The 20278-nt window shown below is 44.6% G+C and overlaps 2 protein-coding genes across 3 annotated transcripts in view; one reads left to right on the top strand and one right to left on the bottom strand.

The window, feature by feature from the left end:
* Positions 1-231: 231 nt before the first annotated feature.
* Positions 232-8256, bottom strand: snap29 (synaptosome associated protein 29). The gene is made up of 6 exons (XM_088618189.1): positions 8113-8256; positions 6489-6747; positions 3275-3468; positions 3047-3132; positions 2642-2752; positions 232-2308 (listed from the first exon to the last, which is right to left on the bottom strand). Exons 2-6 carry the CDS (start codon positions 6714-6716, stop codon positions 2151-2153), a joined length of 777 nt encoding a protein of 258 aa, XP_088474315.1. The 5' UTR covers positions 6717-6747; positions 8113-8256; the 3' UTR covers positions 232-2150.
* Positions 8257-9075: 819 nt separating this feature from the next.
* Positions 9076-20278, top strand: part of pi4kab (phosphatidylinositol 4-kinase, catalytic, alpha b) — a 45090-nt gene continuing 33887 nt past the window's right edge. For both annotated transcript variants that reach the window (XM_088618186.1, XM_088618185.1), the window contains exons 1-19: positions 9076-9242; positions 10354-10470; positions 10947-11040; positions 11590-11678; positions 11918-11990; positions 12463-12722; positions 13177-13243; positions 13956-14104; positions 14610-14675; positions 14832-14928; positions 15310-15501; positions 16036-16136; positions 16452-16581; positions 17008-17137; positions 17356-17451; positions 17643-17826; positions 18206-18309; positions 19081-19249; positions 19655-19705. In XM_088618186.1, the coding sequence (XP_088474312.1) occupies positions 9144-9242; positions 10354-10470; positions 10947-11040; positions 11590-11678; positions 11918-11990; positions 12463-12722; positions 13177-13243; positions 13956-14104; positions 14610-14675; positions 14832-14928; positions 15310-15501; positions 16036-16136; positions 16452-16581; positions 17008-17137; positions 17356-17451; positions 17643-17826; positions 18206-18309; positions 19081-19249; positions 19655-19705 (2268 nt within the window). In that variant the 5' untranslated portion in view covers positions 9076-9143. The remainder of the gene's footprint in view (positions 9243-10353; positions 10471-10946; positions 11041-11589; positions 11679-11917; positions 11991-12462; positions 12723-13176; positions 13244-13955; positions 14105-14609; positions 14676-14831; positions 14929-15309; positions 15502-16035; positions 16137-16451; positions 16582-17007; positions 17138-17355; positions 17452-17642; positions 17827-18205; positions 18310-19080; positions 19250-19654; positions 19706-20278) is intronic.

Genomic DNA, 20278 nt, shown 5'->3' with positions numbered 1-20278 from the left:
TGCTGCTGCTGCTCTTGAAGCAGCTGTACAGTTGTGGAGGTATGATAATGACAGCCACCAATTTGTCTTCTTCAATCCTCCTTTCTGGGACAATCCCATCTGGTTACAAGGAGTAAAAACATGAGAGCAAAGACAAAAACATCCTGGTGGCTGCGGTCGCTTGTTTTGAAATAGAAATGCAATCGGCGCTGGATTGCAAAGTTGAACTAAACTTAAGACACTGCAAGACTCTTCAAAGACAAAAATATTTTAATAGTTAAAATATGATTGACAAGTACGATTCCCATTTTTCCCCCATACTTTCATAGGAACACTATATTCGGCTTTGTTCTTTTCAGCTTACAGTAGGTATTTAATTAACAAAGCAGTCGTAAGATTTTCTAGCTCAATGTTCACTGAGGATGTGTTAGTACTGCCACCCAGTGGATATTCTACAAAATGTTTTCCTTTTCACCACAACTGCAAGATCCCTTCACTTTGAACAACTGCTTAGGGTAAAACCAAGACAAACATTAACCCAGCAGACACTAGGTACAAGGCAGGACACTAACTCCTTGACCACCAGGTCATCACTTACATAAATGTCATCTTTTAATGTAACAGAAAAGGGATACCATTTAATTTCAATGTCCCTCATGTTAGGTGAAAATTAGAGCTTTTTGCAATACAAATCCTTACACTTGCTTTTGGAGAATTAGTGTTACAGAACACAGCTTAAAAATATGTAACATATAAAAAAAACAACAACAGCTTACCTCTTTCAGAACTCATTACTACATTATTGCAACTAGTAAATGTATCTAAGGAAATTGTGACCTTTTTCTCAGAGTTTCACAGTTTTGTATGAAATGTCACTATTCTAAAGAGTTAATAAACAATTTATAGACATTGAATGAGGAATTCAGTAAAGGAGTTTAATTGTTTACACTGATTTGTAATGAAATGTCTTATTTCCTTCAGTCTTAAAAATGCACGGTTAAGGAAGAACTAGAATAAACAATCATTTGCTTAAAAAAACACTGAGATATCCTATTATTACATTAATCCTACACCTCACATAGCACATCATCTCTGAAAATATAAACAAACTATTGACATAAGGCAAAAGCACTGTATATCACATACAACAGTCTAGAGTACTGTATCTCTCCAGAAGGCAGTTTGTGAACATGTAACGAGGTCACACCTTGAACTAAATCCCCTGTACTGTGTAACTAAGACATCCTAAAACACCTTCATTCTGAAGTGGTGAGAGCTATCCCACCTTTATCATGTCAGGCCAAAGCACCTGTGTTCAGGGCAGGTAGAACATGTTATATATATATATATGAATATATCTGAAAGCAGAACAATAGAGGTGGGTTCTTGGAGAACTAGAATCATGTGTTATTTCTTGTGTAAAGGATGTTTGAGCAATGGTATTTCTTCACAACCCGCACTGTGCCAAGAAAAACTTTCTTTTGGCTGTCCCCTCTCATCTTAACTGTAACAGTGGTATACAACACAAGCCTTTACTTCTCAACTGGCCTTTCCTCCAGGCAAGGTCCTGGTGCAATCTCATGATGTATGATCTTTGGATTCTTTCAGAACAGGGGATCCCCATGAAACCAACTTTATTAACCACTCTGGTACAATTCCCCTAATTGTTGCAGGTGTGGAACTTAACAAGCATCTGCAACAGGACAGCACTTCCCTGAGATGGTATTTCTGGAAGTAGGATTCCATGCTCTTACCATGCTCTCTCACCTGCTGATTGGCCTTGGATTACACTAGTCCAGTTTCCATCACAATCGTCAAAACAAAACCCATTCATTATCACTGGTGAAACAGAAGGGAGGAGCAGTTTTACCCAGTATGTCTGGCACACATTTGAAGTAAATACCACAGTACAGTGAGGAAACCAGAAAGCCCTGTTCAGTTTCACGAGCAAAGTCTTCCTATTGTCATATTGCCTGAAGTCAATAGAAGGGGGCTGAATCAATTCATGGATTCAAAGCTCAAAAACTATTTTCAGCAATCAGCTTTTATATCACAATTATTGATATACATTTAGAAAACACAACAAAGAGAGACACGAAGGAGGAAGAAAAGTCAGCAGAAGAGAGAACTCCCGTTTACTGTACAATCCCAGAACTGCACCACCAATGCAGTTAAAGTTTTTTAAGCTGTTTGTTCGTGGTTTGGATCTTGATGTCCATCCCGTCTACTCTGTTGATCAGGCTGTCCAGGGTGACGTCCTGGCTCTCGATCTCGGTCTGCATGCCCAGGCCGAGGTTCTTGAGCCGGGCCAGCCCCAGAGACATTTCATCTGGACGGGGCAGAGGAAGAAAGAGGACAGGACTGAACCTTGTGTCACTGAACTGCTGTATAAATCTATTCGAGCTCTCTCTCACAATTCACAGATCATTCTAATTATTCTGCTATACTGAGCCTGCAGCGCATCGGAAATGAATATTGTAATAAACACCAAAAAAGATTATAATCTACTCCATTTATAGTTGGTTTAGGAAAATGTGTCTATACATGTGGACTCGAGTGGATAACTTGCATTTACCTTTAACTTCTGACTATTCTTATTACATAATGATTATTAGAATGATGCAACTCTAAGGAAAAGTACAGACATGTTAGGAGACCTTACCCAAGTTATTATCCAGCTGTTCATGAGCTGCTCGTAGGTGCTTGTTTTTGGAGTACGCACCATCAGGCTGTGAACTGGAGTACTCTGTTTCAGGCCCTAAAGCTCCAAAACCTACAGAAAAGACATTGTATCACATCAATCCAAAGTAATGATCACACAGAGTCATCTAAAATACATTAGATCATAAAAATTGATAATCAACCACTTCCAAGTCTTTAATTCTATTTTAATGTAACCACTAACCAACTATGGAGTTCAATTAAATGCAATAACATACTAATTAGCGGGAACAGATGTAAGATTGTATTTTTAGGTGTTAAATTGTTCTGAAAAACCACATGCAACCCAGAGGCAAACTTCAAAATGTGCTGAAATCCCAATTCCTAAAACAGAATAATCAATTACCTGATGTGTCCAGCTTTCTTAGGTTTGGATGGCTTGCTTGATAATTCTGTTCTTGCATCTTGCTATGGGCCAAAGCATCTTGCAATCTAGAGAACAATTCGGGTTAAATTCATTCTGTCTTGACTTTTCATACAATACATTGAAAATGTGTTACATTTTATGTTTGTACACTTGATCACAGACTTCACTACCGATGGAATTACTTGGAACAGAGAAGAGAGAACGTACTTGCTGCTTGGTTTGTACTGCACTGGCTCCTCTGGGGGAGGCTTGGTCTCTGGCTTGGCTTTGAAATAATTGACAATCCCTCCCCACACACTCTTTATGCTGTTGATGTGTCTCTCACTGGTCTTCAGGTCTTGATCCATGTTGTCTAACATTCGCTCAGTCCTCTTCAGGGCCTCACCTTGTCTCACGAGCTCCTGCACACAGATTGAAATGTGCACTTTGGTGAACAAAAATGACAGACCGTAAACATTTACTGCAATTAGCAATCTCATCCAATTCCTGCATGTTATTTGTGTTGATTTAAGTTGCGTTGATTTAGACAGCCCGGGGGTCAGAAAGAACAATGATTTTACGCAATCTCTCCAGCTTGATTGACTTCTTATAGGCTGCAAAAAATATCTTCACACAACTAGGATTACAGGCAACCTTCAAGCACAAGCCAGCCAGCAGCCATATCACCCTACAACTCACAACTGGCAACCCACTGAAGCTCAGCAGGTGTGAGCCTGGTCAGTACCTGGATGGGAGACCTCCTGTGAAAAACCTAAGGCTGCTGCTGGAAGAGGTGTTCAGCATTTACATGTTTCCACTTGGTCAGCTTTTAAGATCACATGGCCTTAAAACCACTTCTAAGCTGACAATACTCAAATCTACATCCATACCAAACCTGACACTGATGTGGCTGTCTTTATTCTCTCTAATTGCATCTCCGACATAAAAACATATATGACTCAAAATTTCATTCATCCAAACTGTGACAAAACTGAAGTCATGCTTATTGACGCCCCCATCAACTTCGTAAAGCCAATACTGTAACTATCTGTGGATGATACTGTACTTGAACTTCAGTCTAAATTGAAAAACCCGTGGGCGATATTTGATTCAGACTTGACATTTGACCCCCGTATGCAATATATTGTCAAAACATCATTCTTTCACCTCAGAAACATCGCCAGACTACATCCTATGTTATTGCTAACTGTGGCTGAAAAGCTGATCAACACTTTTGTCTTCTCCCAAATTTTCTACTGTAACACTCTACTTGCTGGGGTTTCTAAATTCACATTGAACAAACTGCAGTGTGTCCAACATTCAGCAGCCAGAATCCTGACCAGGACATTACTCCTATACTGGAGTCCTCGCACTGGTTTCCTCTCAGGTTTCGTGTCGACTTCAAAGTCCTCATGCTCACCTATAAGGCTCTGCATGGCTTGGCATCTCAGTACCTGTCTGAGCTACTATCACCCTACTACCCATCTCGTAACCTTAACTCTTCTAACTCTAGTCTCTCATCTGTCCTCCAAGCCCGTCTACACTCTATGGGTAACAAGCCCTTCCCCTGTAATGCCCCAAAGCTCTGGAACTCTCTCCCCAAGGATAGCAGAGAGTCACCTTCTCTAAACTCCTTCAAATCCAGACTCAAAACCGTGTTCTTTAGAAGAGCCTTAACTTAACTGGTTCTGTTATTTACCCCCTCTGCGCCTTCCATCTACTCTCTACTATCATTGTGTATTTGTATTGTGCATTTCTTGCGTACATTTGTTGTTGTTGTTCTGTAAAGCACTTTGAGAAGCCACCTTCAAAGGTGCTAAATAAAATAAAGATGATTATCATCATCATCATCATGTGAAAAGTAACACCACAATGCAGAGCCTTGACAATGTGCTCAAGATTTTCAACTGTGTGTGTGAAACTCAATCTTTAACTGCATTTTAAAGGTTCTAAAATGTTCATTAACTGAAAATGCTGCAAAAGGAGATTACATATTAGAAACAACCTATATAAAGTAGAAGAAATGTTGTCTAGTCTCTTACATATAGACAGTACACAATTAGAACAGTACAATTCTATGAACTTAAGCATTCTATTTCTGACTAAGAGAATAAACAATAAATATAGTTCTCAGCTTCTTTTGAATTACTGAACTTTTGTATTATCGTCTGCAGGGCAAAAACCAGTGGATAAAAAAACCCTTTTTACAGAACAGGTCCTTTTAAGAAAGAAATACAAGCATGTTAGTTGACCGTCACCTTTTTCCAGTATTCCAAGGACAAAGCCAGGAGATTATATTCTGTACCAGTTGTAGCAGCAATCAAGTGGTACAAGGAGCACAAGACAGAAAAAACATTTTTTTAAGATATGAAGATTTACACAACCCCAGAATTAACATCTTGCAAAACACTGACCACTCTGAGGTAAAACAACCTCTCTCTCATTGGTCAGGGAGGAGCTGCTGAATTTCCCTTAGCTCTTTTCTTCCTCAATATCTGAAGAGACCAGAGTCCAGAAGTAAATGAGTGTATTTGTAATGGTTTTAGCATAAGACAGGTTCTGAGTTTCTGTGTACATACCTAGATTGTTTCCACATTAAAACAGATGACAAAGAAGCTATATACTGAGAGATATCCTACTAAGCGTTTTTCGATTCCTCAAGCCATGATTTAATGTCATGAATTTAATTTTTTTTAACCCAAAAGTTCCACTTTTTTCTGCTGAGTTTCTACTGTATTTGCCGCAGCAGGAGGGAAGCAACATCTACTCTCTGCTGCAATTCCACCACACAACCAAGGCTGATGCTTATCTTGCACTTTTTTTTTTGCAAACCTAGGTTTTGCAAAAGACTTTAGACTTGAACCCAATAAGGGAAAATAGTGAAAGACTCCACCTGAAAGGTTTCAGTGAAGTACGAGAATAATTAGTTCCATCCAGGTATTTGACAGAATACCACATTTGAATTCCTGAACGTTTTCTTGCATACCAATAGGACGCAAACAGCACTATCCTCGAATACAGGGGTTTGGTATTTGGGAGTCCAGAAGCCAGCAGGTTTTCAGCACCCGTATATGATCATCTATTCACCTGGGTGAGGACAAACTGGTCCAATCTATCCCTTCCCTGCAGCCTTAAGCTACTTTAGCAAACCTGAATGAGGCTCAGAGTTGCTGCTCAGAACTCCCATGTGTCACAAACCTCCAGAAGCAATTTCCAACTGGAATGATGTCCCCTTAAACATTTCGGAATAACTTTGTAAGTACAGACAGTAGAGGCCTGTCTCGGGGCTTTAAGGGAGGCTAACAATTTCTGCAGTCAACGGATGTAAAGAAATCGGGAAAAAAAAGTTATTTTTGCACATGACCTAAACGGTTGGTCTCCAGTCTAAACCAGGCCAGAGAAAGGGAACCCTGCGCCAGGAACGCGGGCGGATCGGGTGTACCTCGGCCGTGTCCGTGCCGATCTTCTCCGACTCGCTGATCAGGCCGATGGAGCGATAGCTGCTCTTCACCGCCGAATCCGCCGTGCGCATCACCTCCTGCTCCAGCTGCTGCTGCCGCCTCTGCGCCTCGCTCAGCCCGCCGGAGCCCCCCCGCGGCCCGAGGTCGGCCGCGCCCTCCTCGTCCTCGTCGTCGGCGAAGGGGTTGTGATTTTTGGGGTAGGCCGACATTGCTGCACCTGGGCAAACGCACCCGTTCCTTCTGAAACAGGAATGTGTAGGCACAGCAGATATATCACCCTGCAGCTCACAGCTGGCAGCCCACTGAAGCCCAGCAGGTGTGAGTCTGGTCAGTACCTGGAGGGGAGACCTCCTGGGAAAAACTAAGGCTGCTGCTGGAAGAGGTGTTAGTGTGATCAGCAGGGGGCGCTCACCCTGCAGTCTGTGTGGGTCCTAAAGCCCTGGTATAGTGACGGGAACACTGTACTGTAAAAAAATGTGCAATCCTGTGGATGAGATGTAAAACTGAGGTCCTGGCTCTCTCCTGACTCAGAGTTTCTCAAAAAGAGTAGGGGTGTTACCCCGGTGTCCTGGCCAGATCTACCCCAGATTTTGCCAATCATGGCCTCCTAATAATCCCCATCTCTGAACTGGCTTCATCACTCTGCTCTCCTCCCCACTGAGAGCTGGTGTGTGGGGAGCGGACTGGCGCATCATCCAGGTGGGGCTGCATACTGGTGGTGGTGGAGGGGATCCCCATTACCTGTAAAGCGCTTTGAGTGGAGTGTCCATAAAAGCGCTATATAAGTGTAAGCAATTATTATTATAGCAAACTATAATAATATTATATTATATTTAATTATTATAGCAATTATTATTATAGCAAACTATCATATATCACTAACAGAGCATATTATCAACAGGGAAGTGAAAGTGTAACAAACACACGTAGGCCTTATTTAATTTATATTACGTGTGGTATCTGTGAGTTTTTCTGCAGGGTCTCTTTTAAACTGCTGTTAAGGTGCCCCCTGTCAATCTTTGCTGCTGTCTCGACTGAACCACCCAGTGACCTCCTGCGCTGACCTCTGAGCCGCGGAGAAGCTCCAGCAAGTCACAGAGGAGAATTTAAAGCTATGAAAGATGACAGCGAAACTTCATATTAAGATATTTGCTAGAAAGGAATGCATCCACTCCAAAGACAAAAATTACTTAAAAATCAAAAGACCCTAACACACAAACTACAAGGAAACAGAACAGAAACAATGGGTAAAATTTGTACAATCCTAAACTATCTGAATTCTTCATAAAGCTGATATGATCAGGGAAAAGAAAAACTCGAGGAATGGAGGAATGCTTATTTTAGATTTACATCCGAGGAAAGCAGGGGTTTGTGTCTCCAAAGGCCGCACGTGTAGACCGTAGACAAGACTTACACCAAACGCAGGAAATCTTTTTTAGTTCAGCACATACCGCACAAAATCGAAACTCCGGTCAAAGACTTTTAGGCAATGTAAGTATAGCGGTGATGCTGTATCGCGTATATGACTATATAATACGTCATCTATAATAATATATTATCAAATGATATATATATAACAGACCATAAACAAGGTTTCACCCTTACCTCTCCAGCTGCTGACTCTCGCACCTTCGGCCGAGCGAGTCTCCCAGTCAGCTGACCTAACCCGGAACAGTTTCTTTCGCAAGGTGACGTCAGTGGATTTGTGTCATGTGACCTCTCCACGCCCCCACCTGTATTTCAATTTCTAATCAGTTCAAGCCGCAATTTGAATATAGAGAACGAGAAGTAAAAAAGGCGTTAATGTGGAACAGGAAGGCCACATATGATGCCCGTCGCAAATAAAACATGACATAAAATATAACAACGACTGAAAAAGTAAAATAAAAAAATAATGTCGTGAAGAGCGACTCGGAGATTGACAGGTCTGTCAAAGTAGTCTAAGAAGCGCAGCTCCTAATGATTTGTAACGAGAAAGAAAAGTGATAAAACATTATAGAATTCTCTAGCTCTTGGACATTGTTTAAAAATGACGTTATTTGAGCTAATGCTGAGGAGCTAAAAAACAGGTGATACACAGTCAGGTTACTGTCGTTGCGCCTGGGACACAAGTGCGTGTACAAATGAGACAAGCGTCATATACATGTAATAACACTACCAACATTGCATTAGTAATATTAAATGTACCAATGAGAATCGGAATTAAAATTCTAGTTAACATTAGTTATTTAAAGGTGAGTCTATTTACCATTGTAAAAACTTTGCTAAAACTTTGTCTCGCAGAATCTAATCACTGCCTCCCAGCAACCTTTGGAAATCCTGATCAAATGTTGTTTTCTTGCCCAGCTATGCTGATGAAGACGATATCTCTGCTTCATTCAACCGCTGGCTGTTGAATGGATAAGATAGCGAGATCAATCAGCTATTGCATACCAAACGAGTTACAGTAAGTGAGTCGACTGTCCAACCTCGCCTCGTTTGTTTCCTTAGAAATCTCACGTTCGAATTTTCGATTTCGCTTTTTTCCGGTTACAGATCGCACAGTGCACGCGTCCAGTTTGGCTCCCCGGGCTCGCCGTCATATCGGCTTCCTCGTACACTGTGCGTTTCTCCTAGCCGATGGAGAAGAAGCGAAGATGTCGGTGAAAGGGGGTGGATCGCGGGGGTTTTATTTTAACACAGTTTTATCCCTCGCTCGATCGTTGGCAGCGCACAGACCGGCACCTGCAGATAAGGTGAGGCGGGATGTTCTATTGCTGTGTGAAAACGAGGCAAATGTAGACGCCGGGCGCTTATATTGTGTTTTTTCTTAACTAGTTGCACCTTAGTGGCGAGTTGTTTTGGTCTGTGAATGACTGGTATCGTTTCTGTCAGAATGGGGGATGCTTCTTCTTTTCAATTACAAATAGTCCAGTGCTTTATAGTTTAGATGCTGGCGTTTGAGATGACTGCTCGATACTGTTGTAAATTGACACCGACGTTTAGAGAGCTGCCCGACATGATGTGGCCTCTTTCTCTACGGCGTTAGTGCAGATTAGTTAGTCAGCGGGCGGTTAAATGATACAGCCTTTTTTAAACAGCTCGGTTCGTGGCAGGGTTTGTTGAACATTCATGAGTACATCTTTTATTTTACTTTTGAACCGCGAGCAGCCTGCGTTCTGTGTAAGATGTTCATCAAAAAAACCAATGTGGAGGTTTGGGAATTGGTTTTGAATAAACTTGAATTGTAAAATAAAAGTGTGGGTTACACTATCAAAAGGCTGCCAAAAAGAGTGTTTCTTTTCTGTCCTTCTTGCTGCTGTGTTGTCCATCTATCGTGTGTTGTCATCTTTTCTGGATTATTTTTTTACCACAGCACACCTTGGCGTTCACAACACCAGACCTCCGCGTTTTCTTTTGCCATTATTTCAGCAGCCTGTTGCCATATTATGTAACAATATTCCTTACATATCTATTACACACACACAGAGGACTAAAAATAGGTTAATTTTATGATTGGAGTAGAAGCTGATATTTGTCGCTTAAATCAAATTCTTTGCCCAAAGAGCTGTGGGAGTCTGTAACAGGTCATGCTGTTGAAGCTGATAACCTGCTTTTAAACAGCTGGGTGAGACTCTGATCCATGAGCTTCTAACTGCTAAGCTAAATGGCTTGATGGGCCTAATTGTTTGTAACTGTTCTTTTTTCAGGATCCTGGGTATGTGAACATCTGTTCTATGTACAGAGCAGAACAGTTGTTTTTAGAAGTCCAGTTGTGTTCGACCTGCTTGTTGTCCTCAGGCTGGTTCCAGTCCTGCTCTTTGCAGCGCTGGGCTCTCATGGCGCCTGTGCTCCTTCCCGTCGCAGGTTCAGAAACTGCAATGCATGTGCCCTGTGGACCTGCGGGGCATCTACCAGCTGGACGAGCGGCGCAGGGGCGCGGTGATCGCTCTGGGCATCTTCCTGGTGGAGTCCGGCCTGCAGGTAAGCTTCGTGCGGCAGGGTTCTGCGCGCCGGTCTTCCCGAAAGACTCGGAGCTCGCCAGCTGCGGGTTGAATTGGGAATGCCCCACAGCTGCAGTAAGGAGCTAAGCTTAATGATTTGATCTGCTGCAAGAATTCAGTAGCAGGATTTGACACGCTTTGCTTTCTGCACTCAGATGCATGTGGAATAGCACTTGCCATCCATCCATTAACATCAAGCTGCTTCTTCCCAGTAAGGGTTGCTGTAATATGGAGCCCACAGGGCACATACACACACAGGGATACTACTTAACCTGGCCGGCATGTCTTTCCAATGTGAAAGCACCCAGAGACGACGTGCAGAGTCCACACAGAGGGCTCCCCAGTCCGGGATCAGCCCCAAGACCCAGTAGCTGTGAGGCAGCAGTGCTACACACTGTGCCACCTGGAATCTCACCAGCGGGAGACAATAAAGTTGATGGTCTGTCGTTTTTGCAGCACAAAGAAAGCATTGTTACATACCTGCTCGGTCTGCTGAAGGGGTTGCCCCGGGTTCAGTGGATCGAAGAGAGCACAGGAAGGAAAGGAAAAGGTAAGGAAGAACATTATATTTGATTGTTGCTGGATAGAAACTGTAATCACCATTTGTATACTTTATTTTTACTTTAATCATATATATCACTTTTGGCCTGCGTTTGTTAGAAAAATGAGCAGTGCAGAATGAGGAAGTTCAAGTAGGTAGCTCCATGAACACGAGTAGGTTTCAAAGGAACGAGGAAAGGTTTATTCCAAGCTGAAACGAAAAGAGAGACAATGGCGAGCCGTCTTCAGGTGTGTGAAGCTCCACAGCCAAAGCATTGTGTCTCTTTTCTTTTGGAGTAGACCTTTCCTTGGTTCGGTGCAGGATAACAGGCGATGGGGAATCTTAAAATGGAAACTGCACATCTTAAACAAAATTGCCTTTAAAAAATAACATTCAGGTTAATGAGTCTTTACATGTTAAATGTGTTTTTTCCAATGGTCAGTATTTTTTTAATATGGGGCGGGGGGAAGACAGTGTTAAGATACTGTTAACATAACATAAGGTACTGTTGGTGCATCTGCAGCTGAAAGATAGTTCTGCCTCCTTTGCTTTTTGCAGAATCCCTCCCCATTGCAGAAAACTTCAGCTTCTGTTTGGTGACCCTGCTGTCAGACGTCGCCCAGAGAGATGCCTCCTCGCGAGGCCAGGTGAGGGCAGCCTGGGAATCCCAGCCAGCCACTCGCCAACTGCACGCCACGTTGCTTGCCAGAAATGCAGAAACGTTTGCAAAAATATTCATTGAGGGAGTAGAGTTCAAAGATTGCCGTGGGTCATTTGTCAGACTGTAAGTGCGCTTTTGTGATAAAAGAATTGCGAATATCGCCGCAGTAGTACAGCTGTGCTTTCGCACTCTGCGGGCTTGTGTCTTATTTTTGTTTCTGTTCAGATTTTGGAAGCTGTCATGGATGCCATGCAGGTCCTGTTGGAAATGTGTCAGACGCCCGAGAGCCAGGATAAAGGTAGAGCTAATGGGTCTTAATAGACAGCAGTCTGGAATAGTGGTTAGGGCTCTAAACTCTGAACTGGAGGGTCACGGGTTCGAATCCTGGGGGGGTCATGCTGTTGTTACCCTTGAGCTTGGTACTCAACTCAGAACACCCCTCTGAATGCCCCACTGCATAAACAAGCACTCCCTATATATCATATCTGGTTGCATAAAGAATTCTAATATCTACTACCTCTCTCCGATTCCATAGAGTTAGTTTCCTTAATACTTCATGCTTAAAAAAAAGAGATGGAAAATACAGCTGGTCTCTCCTACTCACTCAAAACACAAATTCAGCGTGCAACACTAGCTGTGTAAGTTCCGTAATGAAGGAGTGTGTTTAGCTGTTGTGTTGGAATTTTGTTTTCTGTTGTGTCTTTAAACTTTCCCTGTGCCGGTTGCGAGTTAAGCGCAGGCTCTCTCAGGTGCGCTTGTTCTTTTCCCAGAGTACCTGTGCAGGTACGCGGTGCCGTGTCTGCTGGGCGTGGCCCGCGCCTTCGGCCGCTACAGCAACACGGACGAGTCCCTCCTGTCCAAGCTCTGCCCCCGGGTGGCGCCGCAGTCCCTGCGGGTGGCCGACGAGCTGGAGGGCGTGCGCCGGCGCTCCTTCAACGACTTCCGCTCCATCCTGCCCAGCTCCCTGCTGACCGTCTGCCAGGGGGACTCGCTGAAGCGCAAGACCAGCAGCGTGTCCAGCGTCTCGCAGGCAGGGCTCGCTCGCTCGCTCTCCGGGCAGGCCGCTGAACAAGACGGGACATACAGAAACACGAGCCGAGACGGCGGAGAAAAAACCGCCCCCCGAAAACGGCTGGCGTGTAAACTAAAAAGCAGATACTGTAGGGTGCTTAAAAACAACTAAAAGAATCATAAAATGAAAGGAACAGAACTAGGAGTTAACAAAGCAGATGGTGGCATCCATTTTGCACGCGAGAACATGTCTTGAGCAGTCATTTGTTTTCCGCCAGAAAAAAAGGAAGGACGTCAGATTTCAGTCCTTAGAGGATGTCAAAGTCATGTGCTGTTGGTTTTGTTCTAGAGTTTGTTTCCACAATCAAATAGATTTTACACTCTGCTCTCCCCCCCGAGTTGCTCAGTAACTGCTTCTTGCTTTCATTTTTGTGTTGCGTGACGTGTTTTCAGTCGGTTTCGTCTGTTTCCAGGCCAGTCCGGAGCGCGGAGGGACTCTGCCCAGCTCTCCAGCAGGGTTGACAGCACAGTATTTTGAAGGTGAACTTCTCCCTTAAAGATTTTGTGAAGTGTTTTCAAAATGCAATCTGCTTTCTGTTTAAATTGATCCGGGAGTGTAAAGTGTTTGGTTTTTTTAAAAATGGGATTGAGTGCCAACTAAATCCAGTATTGTATTTGTGTGTCCATGGTGTCCAGATGTGGCGGAAGGAGTTCAGGGCAAATGTGTCCTGTGGGCTTTCCTTTGTCGTCTCTCCTCTTGGCACATGACCTTTGCTGCTCATTACAAGTTTCTTGCAGAGCTCAGCTTCTCCTTATTTACAGCTGAAAAGATTTATTTTTCCATGAATCAGTGGGTGTTCATGAAGCCTTGCAAAGGGAATTCGTAAGGGAAGTTACACCTAAGACGGATGAACATTTTCCAATGGATTAATATATATTAGGGGCTCTAATGCCTTTTTACATAAAACACATTTTAATCTGTAAATCTGTAAGAGTGCCAATAAAGTGAAGTTGGATTGCACAGCCGTGAGAATCATGCTAATTTATGGTTTTCTCTGCATTGTGTGCATGATAAGAAGATAGAAATTAGTGGCTAACAGTAGGAAAAGGCTGCTTTAGACTAAAGGACTGTTGTTGGGTGTTTGGTTGGGTTAGGGTGCAGTTCTAGGGCTGGTTGAAAGACGAGACTTTTCTCAGGCTGTGGTTGCCTGTGTCCGTGACCTCAGTGTTACAGCTGGTCTTGTCCCTCCAGGCTCCTACCTTCCCGATGGCAGTGCAGTGGACCCCGACTACTACTTCTCCACCATCAGCTCCAGCTTCTCCGTCTCTCCCCTGTTCACGGGCCACAGCAGCAAGGAGTTTGACATCCCCCTGGAAGTCCTGCGGCAGCTTCTGCACATGGTGCTGGGCTCGGTTCTTCCTCCTCTCCAAATCGTAATAAAAATCGTGTCCCCAGTGTTCCTGCAAGCGTCATTAGCTGCTTTTTTTCCGGCGCTAACGTACGTCATTGCAAGAGGAAGGGAGGTTTGCTTGACAAAAAGACAAGTGTAATTAGCAGTAATTATTTTCACTTGTCTCTTTGGCACCTTAATAAGGAAGCAGGCTGTGGCTCAGCAGTGACTGGTTTTCCTCTGGTGTTCCAGTGTTCTCATTAAGCACATGGTGTTGCGCAGCAGGGCAGACAACCCATTGTTACTCTTTGCATAGATACGTTCTTCTCTTGTGACAGATGGCATGTTTTTGCTCTTGAGCTCCATTCCTTGTGAAATTCGCCTTGAAAGTAAAATTTCAGCCTTGCAAGGTTATTAACATTGATTATGCTGTTTACACTCAAGGGAAAGTTATGCGGTAAACTCTAGGATTTTTTTTGCGACCCTGACTATATATTGGTGCTTTGTCCCCACAGGTAAAACAGATTGTCGCAGACTCGGTTCTGAAAACCCTGGATTCAGTCATGACGGAGGTCTTGGAGGTGTGTCTTTTTTCTCATGACGTTAAGCCCCCTATCTGTCGGCTTTTGTTTTCAATCCCTGCTGCATGCCGTGAATGCATTCAGGTGGCAGGAGTGTGGCTCCAAACATTTTTGTTATTAAGGAATTTTCTCGTTTTTGTTCTCTTGTGTTTTCAGCTGAATCCCAACATAGACCTCTGTTACAAGACATTCAGTGATCCCCTGTATGTGGCCATGTTTAAAATGCTGAGGGACACTTTATATTACATGAGAGGTAAGGACTGTGTTCAAGACCAGTCTTTTTTCGAATTCTTCCCAACAAGGACTGGCTCAGGTGTAGGATGTTTTCTTTCCTGTGTGGGTGTGCGATTGGAGTCTAGTTGTCGTTGGACTCAGAATGAGATTGATACGAGCTGAGAGGAGGAAACGCAGAGACTAAAGGACAGTAGTTGGAAATGTTGGTGTTGGGTGGGACAGAGGAAACGGCGAGAATGGCAGAGGGGGAAAATTAGAAAGTGGGGCGCATCCTCAGTTGACAGGAGAGGTCCAGCTGTGCAGGTAGACAGCACCTCCACGCACGCGCACGGTTGCCTAGCAACCGGCTGCCGCCCCCTGCTGGCGCTGGCCCGGGTGTGACCAGCTGTTCTCCCGCCAGACCTGCAGACCTCGTTTGTGAAGGAGGTCCACGACTTCGTGCTGGAGCAGTTCAGCATCAGCCAGTCGGAGCTGCAGAAGATCCTGCACGACGTGGAGCACGTGCACAGCGAGCTGAACCCCCTGAAGCTGCGCTGCCAGGCCAGCGCCGCCTGTGTGGACCTCATGGTGTGGGCTGTGAAGGAGGAGCAAGGTACAGGCGCCTGCTGCTGACCTGAGGAAATAAAAGTATAAGAAAAGGTTCCATAGAGGGGAGGTGATTCGTCCCGTATAGCTCTTTTGGTAGTTAAACGATCCTCGAATCTCATTTACCTGTTTCTTGGGGGGAAAAAGTTTTATTCTTATTCTATACCGTCATAACCATCCTGTTCTCGGTTTTAAATGCACTTCCACGTAGTTTTTGTCTTCTTAACTGTTCATTCTGAAGAAATACCTTGGGTTGACTTTCAGTGCCTTGTGCTGTTTTTATTCTTTATTAGCAGCCTAACTGCTGGGAGCACTATCAGATCTGCTCTTGATTACTAGAATCAATCACTTTGATTGATCCGTGCTTTTCCCTGCCTGAGCAGATGTTTCTGCACTGCGAGGCTTTTCGAGTCGGTTTAATGTCATCCTCCCTCGTTTTCTTTAAGATCGAGCTGCCTTTTCAGTTCAAATCCCAGCCTGACAAGTACTTTTGTTTGGAAAATAATACATGGAGACATCTGGTTGGTGTTTTGTCTTCAAGGGGCGGAGAATCTGTGCACGAAGCTGTCGGAGAAACTCCAGTCCAAAACGTCAAGCAAAGTCATCATCGCCCACATGCCCCTGCTGATCTGCTGTTTACAGGTAAGAGCTCTGGGGTAAAGTCTCTCCACGTAGGCTGCAAGATCTTCCAGACTCTCACTCTGGGTTTGCAGAGTTTCTTTTTTTAACTAACAGGAACTGAATTCGGCCTGTTGGGGAAAATGATGTTGTTATTATTAGGATAAAATGTAGCATTTTGGTATTCACACTTCACTTGTGATTTACATTTTGTGTGCCTTTCCTGTTGGAGAGCAGCATGCCAAGTATTGGGGTGCCACCACCATCTGTTTTTGCATCATGGCTGTCGGAAGCTGTCGATTTTGACCCCCGCCCTTCCTTCTTGTGCTCCCGGTGCAGGGGTTGGGGCGTCTGTGCGAGCGATTCCCTGTGGTGGCCCACCCTGTGACCACCTCGCTGCGCGATTTCCTCGTGGTCCCCTCGCCCGTGCTGGTGAAGCTGTACAAATACCACAGCCAGTATCACACAGGTAACCAGGCAGGGTGCTGCATCTTTCAGCATTCACTCTTCCAGACGCTAGGAGCAATCATTTGTCTCCCTGCTTCACCTAAACTGAGAAAATTGGTAACTAATAACATGTCAATGAATTTAGCAGTGCTTTTTGTATTTCTGTGTTACCAGGTAAGTTACAGTAGTTGAGAGGGCATTCTTATATTCAGTGATGATCTGTAGTCCTGTTTAATACCACAGAGGTTTTTACTGGAGCAGTTTGATTAAAGTCCCTCGCTCAGGGGTAGAACAGCAGCATCTCTCCTGGGATTTCAACCCACAAACCTCTGGGTTGCAGTGTCCAGGGCTGGTGAGAGAGCTGGACATTGTAGCCCTAAGTGTCCTGATAGACTTGACAGGGAAGCAGGAAAGACGATCACTGAATGGCTTTGCCTTCCTTTCGAAGGGACCGGAGAGATTAAGATCAGCGTCACCAATGAGCACTCGCAGTCCACCCTCAACGTGCTCTCCAACAAGAAGAGCCAGCCCTCCATGTATGAGCAGCTGCGGGACATCTCCATCGACAACATCTGCAGGTGAGGGGTCAGGGGGGCAGCAGGGGGGAGGCTCAGATCAGTCCCTGGGCTCAGAAGAGGCGAGACGTTTTTCAAAAGACATGAGGGGGGGGGGAAAAAGACCGAAATGGGTGTAAAATATGGCAAGAAAGGCAACATGCACCATTGCTGCTGATCTTCGTCCCGAATGTATGAGAATGGACTGCAGGCTTTACGGTTTTGTTTTGTTCTTCCTCCAGATGTCTGAAAGCGGGGCTGACGATGGATCCTGTGATTGTGGAGGCCTTCTTGGCCAGCCTGTCCAACCGCCTCTACATTTCGCAGGAGAATGATAAGTATGCTGGCCACGATTCACCCTATTCAGAAAGAGGGTGGAGGGGTGAAGCTTTCCTTGTAGAAATTGCTCTTCTATCCTAGTATCATAAAAAAAAGTTTTCTCTTACCTTCTGCATTTTGTGCTGTGCTGCACGTGAAGCTATAATTATACACATGTATTTGATGGACATTTTTCCCCACTGTCCTTCAGGGATGCTCACCTTATCCCGGACCACACCATCCGAGCACTAGGCCATATTGCAGTAGCCCTGCGGGACACCCCCAAGGTGATGGAACCCATCCTGCAGATCCTGCAGCAGAAGTTTTGCCAGCCGCCCTCCCAGCTGGATGTGCTGATAATAGACCAGCTGGGATGCATGGTGATCACAGGAAATGTAAGTTCCAGGACCCCACCGTTTATACAGTAACATTCTTTATGCATCTGTCGGGTTGTATTCTGTAAATCTTCTGCATCACCTTATGATAATAGATGTAAAAAGTATGATAAATCTTCCCAGGTAAGATGTTCATATGTAAAGAAGAAGATGGAAAGGGCAATAGGGCAGACCTGTCTGGCTGGCAGAGTTGTTTGGAAAAGTAACAGGATAGATCTAGCCATTAATATTTTAGTTAAAAGCCAGCCCAGTGTCATCTGGCGACTTCATCTTATAATGAAAAATGGAATGCATTTCAGTCCGAAATAGGTCCATTTATCAGTGACAATCAGAGACCAACAAGGCAAAACACTACCCATGTTTTCTTGTTTTGCTTTAGCAATACATTTATCAGGAGGTGTGGAACCTGTTCCAGCAGATCAGTGTGAAGGCCAGTTCAGTGGTCTACTCGGCTACAAAAGACCACAGGGACCATGGATACAGGTAACTGGGTCCCAGGCTTAAACCTGAGGTCTTGGAATTATTCATTATATATTATAATTTAGGATCGCCAATTGTTTTTGTCAGCTGTGTGTTTTTTTGTAGCTCGACTCTTGGTTACAATCCGTGATTACATGTGGAAGGAGAAAGTGTAGTCCGCCTCGTACTGCAGGTTCAGCTCCAACGGGAGTTGGGCCGCGTCTCTCGCTGACAGCACCACAAGCACCTTTTGAGGCCACAGTGGTCACTGTCTTGCAGTGAGCTGAGAGAGCTGTGGCCAGCTAATCGTACCCTGTCATCCGGGAATCACAATCCTGGTTTTCTACTGCTCAAACCCACGTTCATTGAGCTTCACCCGTGTTCAGGAGAGCCCCTTTACCTGTTTTGAGTTGGGAGTATTTTTAGAATGTTCTTTACTAATTTACTGGTAAATATTTCTACATTATCATAATTCTTACTGGTTTCTTGCCAATTTGTTTTCTGAAAACAATCCACACAAACAAATATAAACATCTTATATTTTTTCTTAAAAGCCCAGTGTTTTTTCAACATTTTGATCTCCAGTATAAGCACTATTTCAGACATCAGTTTTTAAAAATGATGGGGAAAAAAATATGCAATACACCTTTGGATTACTTGACTGACTTCTGTAGCTGGTCAAACAAAAATGAGAGTTTTTGCAAGACGCTTTATAATAGAACCCGCTGACTTTCGAAGACCTGGGGCCGTTTCGGCGTGGCACTGAGCGAGGGCTGCCGTTGTTTCCCTGTGCAGGCACTGCTCTCTGGCCGTGATCAACGCCCTGGCCAACATCGCCGCCAACCTGCAGGGGGAACAGATGGTGGACGAGTTACTGGTCAACCTCCTCGAGCTCTTCGTGCAGCTGGGGCTGGAGGGCAAGAGGGCGAGCGAGCGGGCGAGCGAGAAGGGGCCAGCGCTCAAGGTACGGTGCCGGTGTGCCTCTGGAATCATTCGGGAAGCAGCACACCAGCAGCAAACTGTGCAGTACAAATCCACCTGCCTGGTTTTCTCATTCTGGTGGGATTAGTCCTGTTTCCAGAGTGAGAATCCTGTCACGTTGCCTAAAGGAGTGAAATGGGTTCTGTATTGTCTGGATCTCTCATTCACCCACTGTACTCGGGCGAGAGGTTTTGCATTCATCTGCATTTCCTGTCTCGCTATTTGTAAGCGGTGTTCTCTGGTTAATTTCATTTCCACTTTTTGTATGGGCCACGTGCCTGAAGCGGTCCAATCGATGCGTGACTTAGTGCGATTCCTTTCTTCTTTGTTGTCTTGTAAGATTGTTATATTGTGAACGTTAAACTCGTTATGTTACGTTCTCCTGCAGGCATCCAGCAGTGCTGGCAACCTGGGAGTGCTGATTCCAGTCATTGCTGTGGTAAGGACACGTCTTGTCAAACATCTGTAAAAATGCAATGCCTTGTTTTTTAACTGTACGAAGCCCGGCGTACAGCAACACATCTTGTCACTCTGCTAAATAATAATAATAATAATAATTGCTTACACTTATATAGCGCTTTTCTGGACACTCCACTCAAAGCGCTTTACAGGTAATGGGGACTCCCCTCCACCACCACCAATGTGCAGCATCCACCTGGATGATGCGACGGCAGCCATAGTGCGCCAGAACGCTCACCACACATCAGCTATCAGTGGGGAGGAGAGCAGAGTAATGTAGCCAATTCATAGAGGGGGATTATTAGGAGGCCATGATTAGTAAGGGCCAATTGGAAATTTGGCCAGGACACCGGGGTTACACCCCTACTCTTTTCGAGAAGCGCCCTGGGATTTTTAATGACCACAGAGAGTCAGGACCTCGGTTTTACGTCTCATCCGAAGGACGGCGCCTGTTTACAGTATAGTGTCCCCGTCACTATACTGGGGCATTAGGACCCACATAGACCGCAGGGTGAGCGCCCCCCGCTGGCCCCACTAACACCTCTTCCAGCAG

This window comes from Lepisosteus platostomus, chromosome 24, assembly GCF_059453375.1.
Source record: "Lepisosteus platostomus isolate fLepPlt1 chromosome 24, fLepPlt1.hap1, whole genome shotgun sequence".
Taxonomy (NCBI): domain Eukaryota; kingdom Metazoa; phylum Chordata; class Actinopteri; order Semionotiformes; family Lepisosteidae; genus Lepisosteus; species Lepisosteus platostomus.
This window is presented reverse-complemented; position numbering and strand designations above follow the sequence as displayed.

Excerpts from the sequence above, each read along its gene's own strand:
- snap29 (XM_088618189.1), bottom strand. The coding sequence starts at position 6,716 with ATGTCGGCCTACCCCAAAAATCACAACCCCTTCGCCGACGACGAGGAC. Across the intron at positions 3,469-6,488 it reads TCGGCACGGACACGGCCGAG|GAGCTCGTGAGACAAGGTGA; the intron begins GTACACCCGATC and ends ATCTGTGTGCAG. Across the intron at positions 3,133-3,274 it reads CAGTACAAACCAAGCAGCAA|ATTGCAAGATGCTTTGGCCC; the intron begins GTACGTTCTCTC and ends ATTGTTCTCTAG.